Below are 15790 nucleotides of genomic sequence, written 5' to 3' on the forward strand. Positions count from 1 at the left end.
CATATGGCAAGATTTCATTCTTTGTTTTATGGCCAAATAATATTCCATTGTATTATATATACTAGATCTCTACATCCTCACCAACACTTGTTTCTTGTGTTTTTTAGCCATTCTGACAGGTGTGAGGTGATATCTCATTGTCGTTTTGATTCACATGCCCTTGATGTTGGGTGATGTGGAGCGATGTTGCGTATTGGCTGTCTGGATGTCTGTGAAGAGATGCGTGTTCACGTCTTCTGTCCATTTTTTAATTGGATTACTTGTTGAGTTTTTTGGTATTGAGTTATATAAGTTGAGCTGTGTAAGTTCTCTTTGTATTTTGTCAGATATGTCATTTGCAACTTTATTCTCCCATTCAGTAGGTTGTCTTTTAGTTTTGTTGATTGTTTGTTGCAGAAGCTTTCTATTTTGATGAAGTTTCAATAGTTTATTTTTGCTTTTGTTTCCCTTGCCTTAGGAAACATATCTAGAAAGATACAGCTGTTGTCAGAGAAATTACTACCTGTACTGTCTTTTAGGATTTTTATGGTTTCAGGTCTTAAATTTAGGTCCTTAATCCATTTTGAGTTTGTTTTTGTACATGGTATAAGAAAGTGGTCCAGTTTCATTCTTTTGCATGCTGCTTCCCAGTTTTCCCAACACCATTTGCTGAAGAGACTTTTTCCCATTGTATATTCTTGCCTCAGATGTTGAAGATTAATTGACCATATAATTGTGGGATTTTTTTCTGGGCTCTCTATTCTGTTCCATTAATCTGTATGTCTGTTTTTGTGTCCATACCATACTGGTTTGATTACTACAGTTTTGTAATATAACTTGAAATCTGGAATTGTGATGCCTTCAGTTTGGCTATTTGGGGTCTTAAAGGACATACACTTTTCTTATTGAACATTTCAAAATTTGAGTCTCCTTTGGGATTCTCTCATCTAGATTGGAAGAAAACTCTGGAAACCTATCTAAGCTTCCTGTAAGATAGTTGTCAGCATCCTAACTTGGCCCTGAGTCATCTCTGGAAATAATGTTTGGGGCATGATCCTAAAGGCATTTGTTGTGAAGCAAGTATACTTTTTATGACTGAGTTTAGTTGACATGTTTTATTTTTCTCTCTTTTCTTTCCTTCCTTCCTACTTTAAAACAAATGTTTGTTGGGATGCCTGGGTGGCTCAGCGGTTGAGCATCTGCCTTTGGCTTAGGGCCTGATCCCAGAGTTCCAGGATCAAGTCCCGCATCAGGCTTCCTGCATAGAGCCTGCTTGTCTCTGCCTCTCTCTCTATGTCTCTCATGAATAAAGAAATAAAATCTTAAAAAAAAAAAAAAAGTTTGTTGAACACATTGACAAAAAAGCATTTGTGAAGTAAGGAGAATATGATGACAAGCAAGGTGGATACAGCCCTTAGTGCTTCCTGGTTACAGGCGGTCAGTATTCCTGCAGAGGGCAGGGGGCTTCGCGGGGAGGGCAGGGCAGGATACGAAGGAGCACAGGGTGGGGAGTTTGGCGAGATGTGAGGAAGTCACTTAGATTGAGGCCTGAAGCGTAACTGCAGACAAAGAGTGTAGAGGAATGTGTTCCTGACAAGTGAAAAGCTTAATTTATTCACATTTAGGGTTCATTGAATAGAGTATATTTTTATAGTCTCCACTTACTCTGTGTTCTCCAGCTGAGGGACATCCAAAATAGTCAACCTTGGTTCATGGAAGAGAGGAATGGCCCTGTTCCGAGCATGAGAGGCCCCTGACCTGATGACACATGCGTTGTTTCCACTGATGCACATCATCAGGTGGCTCTACTTTATCCAGCCTGATCGTAGGAGTCACAGTCAACACTCTGAGGGAATCTTGTGCTGAATACTTTCACTGGAGCATTCTGGAATTAAAGAAGTAAATCTTTTATGAGCTTACTGATGTCTTCCTTGCTTTAAAAACACAATTTTTATTGTGAAAAATAATACATATACAAAAGAATGTGTGTGTGTGTGCACACACAAACATACAGTTTGCAGAGCTGATGTTAAAATGATCTTCCATGCCCTCACTGCCCACCCTAGGAAATCAAATGTTCCCATTAGTTGTGTGCCTTTTTCATCCTACCCCCTCCACCCTCTTGCACTCAGACCTATCAGTCTGAATTGTGTTCAAGTTCTTTTATTTCTCTTTTAGTATGTTTTAAAAGGTCATATTTATGCTTGTGTTAGGAGATATTACGGTATCAGATTAACACTGTGTACCAACAGCCAACAAGAGAGGTCAGAAAGCTATTTAAATAAATTACTTGATTGTACTCTTTTAGGCAGGAGAATATAATGGCAACATCAAAATGTTTCAAAAAAAAGTTCAAAACAAAAACCTCCTTTCAATTTCAAGGAAAACCGTAGTGAGGGTTGTTAAAAGGGTGAGGTTTTTACAAACCAGGGTACTGCAGATGGACCTAGCAGTAACAGGACAAGGAACTACTTCAATCGTTAAGTTTCACGATCCCTGTCTAGCCCTTGAAAGTGTTTATTCATTCATATTAATGCTATTGCAGTGTATTTCAAATGATTTTATGGTATGAGAGTTTGAATTTACTTGGAGTAGGACCTTTTGACCATGGTAGTTACAAGACATTATTGACATTGCATTACAAAATAGAAGAATATCAAATTGTGGGTATCGTATTTGATTACTGTAGAAATGACCCCTGGTGAGTTGATTCAATGAACTTTTTGATTACTCATCAAATGATTTTTCAGGCTTTTTTCATTTGAATTGATCTACAAGAAGGGTTGTCCTTATTCGTTTTCTTGCCCTTTGAATGTTAGTGTAATTTAGCAAGATTCCTTCCCACAGGAAGAGAGTAATAAGCTCAGCTCCTGTTACCATTTTGAAATTTACATGTAAGCTAATATATAACTCAGAATCCAAAGTTGGCAGGATATAAAAACATTCATATGTCACGTAATCGTTTTATTCCCTTTCATTTCTGTGTTCTTTTTCCTGAGGCAGTTGGTTTTTCCAGGATGCAACAGGAGACTTTTCCCCATCTGAGTTTTTTAATTAAAGCTTAAATACTTCTCACGGCACTAGCATAAATTGTAGGCCTAAAAGAGCCCTGTTTAATATCTCACTCAGCCGGGGATTCCAGTCCCCAGTGGCATGGAATGGTGGCCTTTACAGCAGCCGGTTCTCTGCATCTCAGGTGTACTTTACTTTACATTTGCATTGGTAACCATTTTAACGGACTCCCTTTTAGGACTGTGAAGACAAGCCATCTGAATTCCGCAATAATTTTACTCTGTATTTCCATAATATTCCTAGTGACTTGGGGGTGGGGGGGGGGGAAGACTGGACAAAGCAAAGCATTCCCAATTGTTTAAGAAACCCATGAACTCCTCTCTTGCTGAAGCTGCGTGGAATGCAGTCTGGGAGAGAAACCTGTGCTTTGCCCACATGGAAGAGCCATTCCAGCAGTACCATTCCAGCCCATCGCATTTGCTCAGAAGTGCTGTGCTGTGCTTGGCAGAGTGCCTGGGTAACCGCAGGCACTTTCAGCAGGGGTGTCTCCTGAAGCTCCTCCCTGAGAGTGGCCATGCAGAGCTCCCGGCTCAGTGTTCCACACAAGGCTTACTCTTCCCTTGTCTCTCATGGCATCACAGCTTCCTGGGATACTCACATCTCTTTGTCCTTAGCATTCTCTGTGTTTGAGGGCCCTCATCACAGGCTGAGGAGCAACAAAGTGACCAGGGTGGCTGCTGCGGCCTATCTGAGGAAGAAGACTGGGAGGCAAGGTCTGAGAGGGGGTTCGGAGTTCGCTCTTCCTGGCCTTTGTGGGCCTGTGAGGACTTCGCCTGATCCTGGCTAATGTGGAGAACGCTTGGAGTAGTTTGAGCAGAGGAGTGATAAGATCTGATACATATTTTAAAGAGATCTCTCTGGCCTCCCCATGGATTGGCTACAGTTAAGTGGGTGAAGGTGGAAGCAGAGACACCAGTTTAGGAAGCCACTGATATATCCCAAGTGAAAGATGATAGTGGCTTGGACCAGGATGGCAGCACTGGGAGAGGCAGGGAGAGATCGATCATTTTTGAGAGCTGTTTCTAAGTAGACACAACATGTTTTATGACAGCATGGAGATAAATCATGAGAAAGAGAGGTGTCAAGAAGGCTCAGCCACTGAAAGGCTGGTGTGTTGCCACTTACTGAAATGGAAGAGGCCATGGAATGGTGGGTTTGAGGGTGGGAATCAGGAATTCAATTTGGACATAATGAATTTGAGATGCCAGTTAGATCCAAGTGAAGTTGGTAGATGTGTGTGTGTGTATATGTACAAGGGTCATCAGCATTCAGGAACTAATTACAGCCTTGAAACTAGATGAAGTCACCAAGAGAAGAGATAGGTCAACGGGAGGGTCTGGAACTCTCCAACAGAGCTCAGGAGAACTAGGAAAGGAGCAGGCTATGAGATAAGAGAACCAAAGAGTGATGTTTCAGAAGTCAAAAGGGGGGGGAAAGTGTTCCAAGTAGGAATGATCAACTGTCCGGTGTTGCAGGTAGGTCAGTAAGGTGAAGTTTGAGAATTGACTGTAGATTTAGCCACATGGAGTCATTAGATTCTTTAACAAGAAGAGTTTTAGTGGAGTACTGGAAATAAAAGCCTGAATTGGGTTTATTCAAGAGAATATGGGAGGAGAGAAATTGGGCACAGTGAGTGTAGACTATTCTTTCAAGATTTGTAAAATAGAAGGGACAAAATGGCCATAGCTGTGGGAAGATCCAGGGTCAAGATTTGTTCCCCTAAAGCTGGGATATAAATATAGGTATTTATATGGCTGATGGTAGTAAGTCAGTAGAGAGTGAAAAATTCAAGAGAAAGAGAGAGAACTGCTGGATTAACATCCTTAGCCAAGAAAAGATGAGGGAGGTCCTGTGTACAGAGGAGGGGCTGCCCTGGAGAGGAGTGACAAGTAGATGGAATAGGGAAAGGGGGAAGGATTGGTAGGCATTATTAGGAACCCCCTTTGAAGTTGATGGTCATGAACTTCAGGGGAAACCAGTTGGGGGGATTGTGTGCTTTGCTGCCTTGGTGGAGATGCAGGATGGGTAGAGGATTGGCTGAGGTCTCGCCAGGAGAGTACATTGAGGGGAGAGGCAAGGGAGCTGATGGCACATGCCAGGGAATGAATCCAGTCATGCACCGTGGAACCAGTTTGAGGAGGACAAATGATGTGCTGAGCATGAGACAGTAAAGAGACTGGAGGGTTGATGGATATTAGGTTCTGATGTGGCTGAAGGATCAACAAAGTTCAGGGTATTGGAGGAAATGCTCTGAAAAGCCAAGAGGTGGCAGAGCGTGGAGAAGCCTGAGATGGTAGAGGGGTTGCTGGTATTAATAATAGGGCCTGGGGCCATGGTTCTCATGTTTCAGTATTGGGAGACATTATTGGTTGCCACAGCGGCAAGGGGAGAAGATGCCACTGACATCTAGTAGAGGCCAGGGATTATACTAAATATCCTGTAATGCATAGGACAGCCCCTGAGCAGAGAACAATCCAACCCAGTGGTTAGTAGTGCCAAGGTTGAGAAGCCCTGGCCTAGGGTATGTTTGGGAATGGGTGGCTGGGATAGGCCTGAGGTTAATATAATGGAAGAGAAGATAAACAAAGAGACCAGGGCTTTGAAAGGTTCATTTTAAGACTAATGGGATCTCCAAGACTAGGACAACAGTAGTGCTGGCAAGAAAGAGAGCCAGGGACAAGAGGATGTTAACTAGCTATGTATGGAGCATTTTATTTACTTATTTATTTTTTGGAACTGCTGATTGATGGGAGTTGGAATTCGCAATCCTGGCTGCAATCAAGAGCTGCGTGTCCTAATCAAGAGCTGCATGGCTGCAATCAAGAGCTGCATGTCCTAATTAGTCAAAGAGTGACTTTTTTTTTTTTTTAAAGCCACTTGTCCATTAACCAGCTCTGGTATAATTAAGTCTTTCTCAGATAGATTGTCTAAAAGCCATCTAGGGATTTGGTTAGTATTTTTTGGTCAAAATTTAGTGAACTTGGACACATGGGCTAGTTCCATCTTGAAATAACCTCTCAGGTGTCAGATTTTGCCAGCCAGCCTTGAGGCAGGAATCTGGTTTAAGAAAACCTTTGAGGAGACTTATTTATTGACTTTGCAGACCGGCTTCCCCTCAGTGTCCACCACTGTGGAGAAAACTAGTCAAAATCACACAGTAGGGCAGCCCGGGGGGCTCAGTGGTTTAGCACCGCCTTCCGCCCAGGGTGTGATACTGGGGTCCCGGAATCGAGTCCCATGTCAGGCTCCCTGCATGGAGCCTGCTTCTCCCTCTGCCTGTGTCTATGCCTCTCTCTCTCTCCCTCTGTGTCTCTCATGAATAAATAAATAAAATCTTAAAAAAAAAAAAAAAAACAGTAAATAAGGGTTATAAGCCAATGCTGCTTCCTGTAGTTAAGCTAGTTAGATCGCCTGGTCTTGTGCTTTGTCCTTCATTTTGAACTCAGATGCCTTGGGGCTGCTTTTCTGCCTACCCACAATAGCAAGGAACGTCTTTTGTTTGCTTCTTGTTTGAAAGAAGGGCTTGTTTTGAGGTTTGGGCCACAAATAATAATCCATTGTTCTCTATAATAATAATCCACCCTCTTTAGCAGAAAAAAAATCTGCTTGATGCAGTGTGGCCATCAGTTTATTTAAAAGAATAGCCAAAAGTGCCCATTGTGTTCTGAGAATAAACATTTGGAAGATGGTTGGGAGGACTGGGGGAGTACTCTTGTTCTCCTTGGCCTGGAGTCACGGTTAAGACCTCAGGAAGAAAAAATTCTTAATATGATCATCAGTCCCGGGTGACAGTACCCTTCCTTATTCTGCTCATCTGTTACATTCTAAGAATAATTAGAACACTGTAGATCTGGATTCTTTGCAAACTATTTCTTTAAAAAATATCTTATTTGGAAGATAAGCTTCTCTATATTAGCTTTAATTCATTTCATTTTTAGGCTAAATATTTTTCTTTCTAATTTTCATTGAATCCATAAAAATGTCTTTTGAGTGAAGACTATTTGATTTTATCAGCAATCCTTAAAATTCTTGTAGTTGCCTCTGACTACAGATTTGAAAAAAGGACCTATTTTTATATTCTAAGTGATAGACATTTTAATGACTATTTCTGGGCTTAGACTAACTGAATAAATTCAATGGGTGAAGTGAAGTGACCACAGGGTGGTCAGCTAGTTCTTGAATGCATATGTATCAAGCATGCTGAAATGTAATAGTAGATAGGATTTCACTAAGGAAAACAAAATATGTTGTGCATGTTCCTTAAATCCCTTATAGGAAAAGGATCAGTTAAATAATAAACATGACTTTAATTTTCTTTTTTTTTTTTTTGACTTTAATTTTCTTTAATTATTTATTTCAGAGAAGGAGGAGGGGCAGAGGGAGAAGGAAGGAGAATCTCAAGCAGACTCCCCACTGATCGCAGAGTCCAAGGGTGGAGGCACTCAGTCCCAAGACCTGGAGATTATAACCTGAGCCGAAATCAAGTGTCTGACCCTTAATGACTGAGCCACCCAGGCACCCTTAAACGTGGCTTTACATGAAGTGATACCTTATCTAGCATAATTTTAATTGTAGAGACAGCAGGGTGGCTCAGTGGTTAAGCATCTCCCCCTTCAGCTCATGGCATAATCCTGGAGACCTGGGATCGAGTCTCACATCAGGCTTCCTACATGGAGCCTGCTTCTCTCTCTGTCTATGTCTCTGCCTCCCTGTGTGTGTCTCTCATGAATAAATCAATAAAATCTTTAAAAAAGAGAGAGAGAGAATAGTTTTAATTGCATTAAATACGAAAGATGAGAAAAAGTTCAATGTGATAGCAGTTGAATTTAACAGTAAAATATGAGAACTACTTAAAGAAGTGAAGAAATTAGGGCCTCTACATTATTAAAAATAGATCATCAAGGAAACAACCGAGATGTCCTTCAAGAGGTGAATATCCATAAAATGGATATTATTCAGCAATAAAAAGAAATGAACTGTCTTGCTATAAAATGACATAGAGGAAACAAATATTGCTAAGTGATAGAAGCTAATCTGAAAAGGCTACATTTGCTGTATGATTCCAACTACATAATGATCTGGAAAAGGCAAACATAAAGAAACAGTAAAAAGATCAGCGGTTACTGGGGGTTCAGGGGAGGGAGGAGAGGAATGAATAGGTGGAAGGAACGGGGGGATGTTGAGAACAGTGAGATGATTCTGTGTTTTCCTATAATACATGTTATTATGCATTGTCAAAACCCATGAAATGTGTAACAGGGAGTGAACCCTAATGTAAATGATGAGCTTAAAAAAAAAAAAGATGAGCTTTAGTAAAAAATAATGTAACAGTATTGACTCATCAACTATAACAAAAGTGTTACAGTAACAAAAGATGTTACTAATAGGTGAAACGGGGCAGGGGTGGGAGTGAGGGTGGGTGGGGATAGAGGTAATCTATGGGAACCCTCTGCTTCCTGCTCAGTGTTTCTGTAACCCTAAAACTACTCTAAGAAATAAAGAAATTTAAAAGAAAATTTAAATGAAGAAAACATAACTTTTTTTTATTGGAGTTCAATTTGCCAACATATACCATATTACCCAGTGCTCATCCTGTCAAGTGCCCCCCTCAATGCCTGTCAGCCAGTCACCCCAGCCCCCTGCCCACCTCCCTTTCCACTACCCCTTGTTTGTTTCCCAGAGTTAGGAGTCTCTCATGAAGAAAACATAATTTAAAAGAAATAATTTAATTTAAAAGAAAAACATTAGGTATAGCTGAACTGGTGAAAATATCTTCTTACTGAGAAACGAAAACAAAATCCCAGACCGTCAGCAGTTTATCCTGTTTACAAGAAGTACCTGGCTGTGGAATATTCTTCCAAAAATGTATAGGATGCAATGGCAACAGATAATCTGTATATATCACATAACTTTCTCATTATCTCTGTTGTCTTCTCTGATAAATTGCACCATAGTATTTATGCTAAATCCTAAATCTGCTTTCCTTGTTTCTCCCTCTCCAGTGACCACTGATGCATCAGGCTTGGAGGTGTATACCCCAAAAGAAATCTTCGTGGCAAATGGGACGCAAGGGAAGCTGACGTGCAAGTTCAAGTCTACTAACACTACAGGCACATTGACCTCGGTCTCCTGGAGCTTCCAGCCAGAGGGGACCGACACCACTGTGTCGGTAGGAATGCTTGCTTCCTCCTGCTGAGCCTCCCTCTGGGTTCCCAGGGCTCTGTGCTGCCCAGGTGTAATGAGCATCCGTTCTTCTGGTGGTTCACTTCCCAAACAAGTGTGTTGACACATAGATTTTAAGGTCCTTCTCTTGTCCCAAGCTCTCCGGGAAAAATTAAGTTCAGCATTTCTCTCTCTCTCTTTTTTAAAGATTTTATTTATTTATTTGAGAGAGAGAGGGAGAGAGTGGAAGCAGGGAGTGGGGCAGTGGGAGAGAGAGAACTGCATGTTGACCATCCTTTATGTATGGGTACGTGCTTTAGCAGTGTTTCACGTTTCAGGGTGTCAGCACTCGGCAGGGATAGTCGGCCACTTTAAGATAGATTCTTTTGCATGATGATGAGTTACATGGTTGACCATCATCTGGATGCAGTTCCCTTGCATACCTCTGTCATACCACCTCCTCACCTGCACAGGAACAAGTGTGTTCCCCACTACAGATTGGGGAGGGGGAGTGGGAAACCACTCAAGAGGGTCATGATCTAGCCAAGATCACACCATACAGACTGGACTTGTTCAAACCCTGTTTTGTTGCCCTCTAGTTACTGTTACTTCCCTTATGTATTCTTTATCTCTCAGATGGGAAAATTTGTTAATAATGTTTACTGTCTCTAGGCTTTAGAGATTGATTAAAGCAATGTTTCTCTCTCTCTTTTTTTTTTTAAGATTTATTTATTTATTCATGAGAGACAGACACTAAGAGAAAGAGAGAGGCAGAGACACAGGCAGAGGGAGAAGCAGGCTCCATGCAGGGAGTCCATGCGGAACTTGATCCCGTACCCCAGGATCATGCTCTGAGCCAAAGGCAGACGCCCAACCACTGAGCCACCCCGGCATCCCAAAGCAATATTTCCCAATCTTTCTATTCATTATCACCTTTTTAAGGAGTCTTTTTGAAACATACTTTCCTAATTTCTGTCCCCTTTCTAGAAATTTTAAGACTACATATATACTGTTACATCTCTGCTTTATGTATAAAGAGGAAGATTTTTTTCTTATTCTTCCGTGCCCTTAGAGCCAGTATTTGCCCCCACTGTGAGAGATGTCACCTCTGTGGAGAATGCATGGTCTAGAAACTTTAGAAGCTGCTATTCATCTGTGGAAGTTTTTTTTGTTTTTTGTTTTAAGATTTTATTTGTGAGACAGGAAGGCAGAGACACAGGCAGAGGGAGAAGCAGGCTCCATGCAGGGAGCCTGACTTGGGACTCGATCCCGGGTCTCCAGGATCACGCCCTGGGCTGAAGGCAGTGCTAAACCACTGAGCCACCCGGGCTGCCCAATCTGTGGAGGTTTTGAGTGTCATCCGTCCCCGCCCCCCCCCCCCCCCCCCTCGGCTCAGAGAGCCTTTGTGCTTAGAATTTCTCCTTGATTCTTTCCTGACAGAATAGAGTTGACTACCTGCCCATTATCTCTAGATCATGATTTCTGGGGAGTCTCCTTTGGGAGAACTTGGAGTGTGTATAGATGACTATAGTCCCTGGAATAAAACCAGTTTTATGTTTAGCCTAAGTAGCTTCGTTTTCATATGTGATGTCTCATTAAAGCTATATGTTTTCTGTTGAAATAGTCTCCAAAAGAAAATCTCTGTTGCACTGGATTGGAATATATATACCTGGTTTCCTAATTCTTGAGTGGACCTGTGTCCCCCAGGATTTACATTAAAAAAAGGAATAGGCCTTGGGTGTTATGCCTGAGAAGGAAGGAAGGGAGGCAGGCAGGCAGTTCACAGAAAATCAAACATCACCAGGAAGACACCCAGTGGTAATAACTTTCTCTCAAATAGTTGGCTGCATTTGTGCTCAAAACATTCTTATCAAGTAGGTTGAGGCAAATTTATATACCTAAAGAACATGCTATATTTTTGATTAGCATTTTTAGCTAATCAATTTATACTTAACCCACCAAATTGATTACAGGTAATTCCAGAATGCTTAGCTATTGATATAAGATCTTATACTTGGAAGTGTCAGAACACATTTAATAAGATGAGCAGGATGCTTTGAATGTTTACAGATTTCCAGGAAAATTCAAGTCTGACATACATACCTTAGATGGCTTTTCTGGTCTGTGGAATCAAGGTCCCCATGTCTAAACTGGAACTCGGGGCACTTGGGTGGCTCAGCGGTTGAGTGTCTGCCTTTGGCTCAGGGCGTGGTCCTGGGGTCCAAGGATCGAGTCCCACATTGGGATCCTTGTGTGGAGCCTGTTTCTCCCTCTGCCTGTGTCTCTGCGCCTCTCTCTCTGTCTCTCATGAATGAATAAATAAAATCTTTAAAAAATAAACTGGAACTCATCTTCTCTCCCCTCTGTTTACCTTCTTTGCTAGTTCTTTTTGGGTAGTTGTGTTTGTCTAAGGACCTGGTTTTAAAATCTTTTTTTTTTTTTTTTTTGGTTTTAAAATCTTGAGTCTTGTGGGAGTTTTGTGGTCCTCTCCTCCCTATCTGCTCCCATTTCTTTTCCACCCCTTTTCCTAGCCCAGGAATTAAGAATGTTTGCTATTCTTAACAAGCATGTAGGTTATATTACACACAGCGTGTATGATTGATAAATTGTAGTGATAATAATATAATTGTTATTACTAATATTTTCCAGTGATCATTTAGCATCACGGAGGGTGGGTTTAGAGGAGGTTAAGGCCAGTTAAGAGGCCACAGTCCAATATGATTAGAGCATGAAATGAGGTATTATCAGTGGAGGAACTTCAATAGAGAGAAGAGAGAAACTTAAGAGGTAGAACTGACAGGGTTAGTAGGTTAACTGGGTGGGAAGGAAAGTAGAGGAATCAAGGATTATTCCAGGATTCATGGTTCAGGAGACTGGAGTAATCCACTAGTTGAGATGGGACACACAGGTGGAAGGTGACGTTTACAGGAGAAGGTGACAAACTTGGAGGTGGGGCCATTGAGTTATATAAAGTGAGTAGGCTGGAGTAGGCTGCCGGGTGAGGATTCAGAGCTCAGGGAACCACCACAGATGGAGAGAGGGGTTGAGGAGTTACCAAAATATCAACGGTCCTTAAATCAGAGGAATGGACAAGAACGCACAGAGGTTTCGCTGTGCTCAGAGGTTCTGAAAATGTTGTTTGCTTGACCACAGAGCTTGTGGTTGACTAATGCCCATTTCTACCCTGGTCCACTATGACCTCACCTGTGAATTAAAAGAAAGGTGTGAAGCCTCCTGCAAAGTGACTTGGATTGAAGCCAAGTCTCAGGCTAGATCCCCACTGACTAGGCCTTCCCTAGCTTTCAAGGTGCTGGGCTCAAGGTGCTGGGCTTGAGCGGGTTTCTTCGAGAAATGAGTTCCTTTGCTAAAAGCAAGTATGAGGAAAGTGAGCTAAAGGCTGAATCTTCGAAGAGAAGCAAGAACATTGGGGTGTCTGGGCTTCCTCTCACATGTGTACCCCTAGGAAACCAATATGTAAGAGGGAAAAAGCCTCTCAGAGTAACTGATCTGTGATAATTAGGCTTTGCTTTCTTCACGTCTTTGTATAACTAAATGGTAAGTTTTATGAATTCAGACTGAAACCTTTGGATTCACAGGCTCAATCATGATGTTGTCACTGGCTCTGAAGAGTTAGATAGTCCTGACTTTGACCTTGGATCTACCTATTGTAGTGACCTTGGGCAGATGGCTTCTTTGAGTCTTTTTTTCCTTACGTATGAAAAATGGGCAGTAATCACTACATCAGTGGCATATTGACAAGATTTGAGATGATAGATGAGTTTATCTCTTTAACTGAAAGAGGACTGAATCCTGTGATTTCTAAACTTTGGTCTGGCTTTGATTCCATAGCTTATTTGTCATATGAAGTTGTATTTCTTTCTACATGAAGTCTTTTTGAAAAAACCTTGTGCTGCATGCCTGTTAAGAGTTTAGAGCATCTGCCTTTGAGAAAAGCTCATACGTTCTTTTTTTTCTAATTGCAGTTTTTCCACTACTCCCAAGGACAAGTGTATCCTGGGAATTACCCACCATTTAAGGACAGAATCAGCTGGGCTGGAGACCTCGACAAGAAAGATGCATCAATCAACATAGAGAATATGCAGTTTATACACAATGGCACCTATATTTGTGATGTCAAAAACCCTCCTGACATTGTTGTGCAGCCAGGACACATTAGGCTCTATGTTGTAGAGAAAGGTACTTCCTTGAGTATTTTGGCAAAGGTGACACAGTCTCCTTTATCTCAGATTTAGTTGGAGAACAGAGTTACATTTCCTATTGTGTTTGCGATACAGTTACGCTCCCTGTTTCATGTACCCGTGGCTCCCCAAAATATGCCAGAGCTTGGTGGGGCAGGGGGGGGCCCTGTTTATCCAGCTGTAGTAGCTAGTTTCTTCATTTGTATACCTGGAGCCCACTGATCCAATTTTAGGAGTGTTAATTTTTCAGTATTAATTAGAAGAAGGACCTAGTTCACTATGGTTGGATGGGATGGGCAGTGGAGAATAAGATTAATACTGCTTTGATATTCTCCAAGAGAAAGTTCTAACACTTGCAGTACAGTTTTTTCTTCCCTTTTCTGGAAAATAAGGAGGAAATGCAGCTTCTGGTGTCTCACTTTGAGACAAAGTCTGCTTTGCCAGAGAGCAAATTGAGGTAAATTCACACCCCTGGAATTGCTTTGAGTTCAGAGCCTTGAGTGGGAGGGATTGAGTGTATAGAGATCCTTATTAGCTCTGTAGCTTATTCTGTATCGGTTAACATTTGTACAATATCGGTTAGACAGTGGGAGCTCATAATGTGGACAATAAAAGACGAAGTGGTCACTCCTAAAGCACTTGCTTATTAATTTAATAAAATCCCACTTCCTCTCTTGGTAGCAAAGTACCTTAAAACAATTTTGTTCTTTCTCTCTAGAGATCTTGCCCGTGTTTCCAGTTTGGGTGGTGGTGGGTATAGTTACTGCTGTGGTGCTAGGTCTCACTCTGCTCATCAGCATGATCCTGGCTGTCCTCTATAGAAGGAGAAACTCTAAAAGGGATTATACTGGGTAAGAAACACCATTTGTGGGGGAGGAGGTGGGGGAAAGAATCCAAAAACTTCTATATTTTTTTGTGCAAAAAGAATGGTGAAGAATTAGCTACTTTCACATCGGGATCGGGGGAGTCTGTCCTTCAGAGGTGTGCTGGTGCAGGCCAGCAGAAATCGGTGACCTGCTGGTGAACATGGGCCGTGCACTACTCCCCACTTCCGAACACCTGCCATGGGTTTGTGCAGTGAACCACGCAGCAATGTGGGCTCTGCGTGACAGTACCATATCATGAAACCACACACGTCACTCTCCCACTAGGACTGTCATTTGAATCTCTTGGTCATAATCTCACAAGGTTCTTCTTTTCAGTTAGGTAAATAGAAAACTCTAGTCACAGAGTTGTGCTAATAAATGACTCCAGCTGATGTGATGATGAGGGCTTTTCCTTTTTATAGTTTTGTAAGCAGTTTTATTGCTTTGATCATTCTCGAATGCATGGCTCTATTCATCCAGACTGGGGTAATAAGAGTTGGACAGCAAAATATACCAGCAATAAAGAAAAGTAGATTTTTCTTCTTGTGTATGGCTTCTCGAAAAAACACCTCGGAGCAAAGGGTGTGTCTAACTGAAGAACCTTCTTTCTCCCCCTCTCCAGTGGGACACCTAGCCATGTAAGCTATGTAGAACTCATGGGGTAAGACTCAGCAGAGGCCGGATTCAGGCTGTCACACGAGCCGGGTCCCCTGTGCGCGGGCTCACCTTACCAGCCCTAAAGGACTGTGAGGGGGTTGCTTGCCCCAAACCCCCTTGCTGGTGGATGGTGGGAACCCGGGCTCTGCTGCTCTGGTTTTTAGGAGTGCTGTGTTTTAGCCAGTTTGAGTGTTCAAATTCAGATCTTGTTTGCTTGGAATGCTTCTTTTCTGCTGACTGTATCTATACCTTGGCATAGTGAGTGCTTTATGATGAAATATAACCCAAGTGTTATACCCAACATGAGAGACTAATCCAGGGTGGTGACATGCCAGTGTGTAGTTCTTGCTTTGGGGTTAATAAAGGAGCAAAAGAGTATGCCATAGAGTCCTGCATGGCATCGTGAATGCTGCTTTTCTTCTTACTATGATTTTTTTTCCCCTTGCCCTGCTTTTTCCACCTTGGTGTGCCGGGATCAGATCCTGCTTATCTTCTACTTCTTAAGAAAAGCTGACATAGACGACACACTGGGACTGTAACAGGGCTGGGGTCCTCTTCCAATCCCACTAGACACATGGTAACTAATCACATTGCCCGTTGCTGTTAACATTCATGTGTATGTATTCAGCCCATCTCCCTTGTTGACAACTAACCAGCTAGCTCTGTGCTAACACAACAGCTATTATGGTTTGTCCACAAATATGTCTTATGTTTGCATTGGCAACTTGTTGAGTGTACCATCCCAGTGAAATTGGGCTGTCAGGTTTCTCAGAGGTTTTATGATCACCTGAATATATATATATATATATATATATTATATATATATATATATACACATAATATATATATATTCCT

At 41.9% G+C, this 15790-nt stretch overlaps 1 protein-coding gene across 1 annotated transcript in view; it reads left to right on the forward strand.

The window, feature by feature from the left end:
• Positions 1-15790, forward strand: part of MPZL1 (myelin protein zero like 1) — a 71365-nt gene that overhangs the window by 40791 nt on the left and 14784 nt on the right. The window contains exons 3-5 of the mRNA XM_077902568.1: positions 9054-9220; positions 13197-13410; positions 14131-14263. Coding sequence (XP_077758694.1) covers positions 9054-9220; positions 13197-13410; positions 14131-14263 — 514 coding nt within the window. The remainder of the gene's footprint in view (positions 1-9053; positions 9221-13196; positions 13411-14130; positions 14264-15790) is intronic.

The sequence above is a fragment of the Canis aureus genome, chromosome 6 (genome assembly GCF_053574225.1).
Source record: "Canis aureus isolate CA01 chromosome 6, VMU_Caureus_v.1.0, whole genome shotgun sequence".
NCBI lineage: Eukaryota > Metazoa > Chordata > Mammalia > Carnivora > Canidae > Canis > Canis aureus.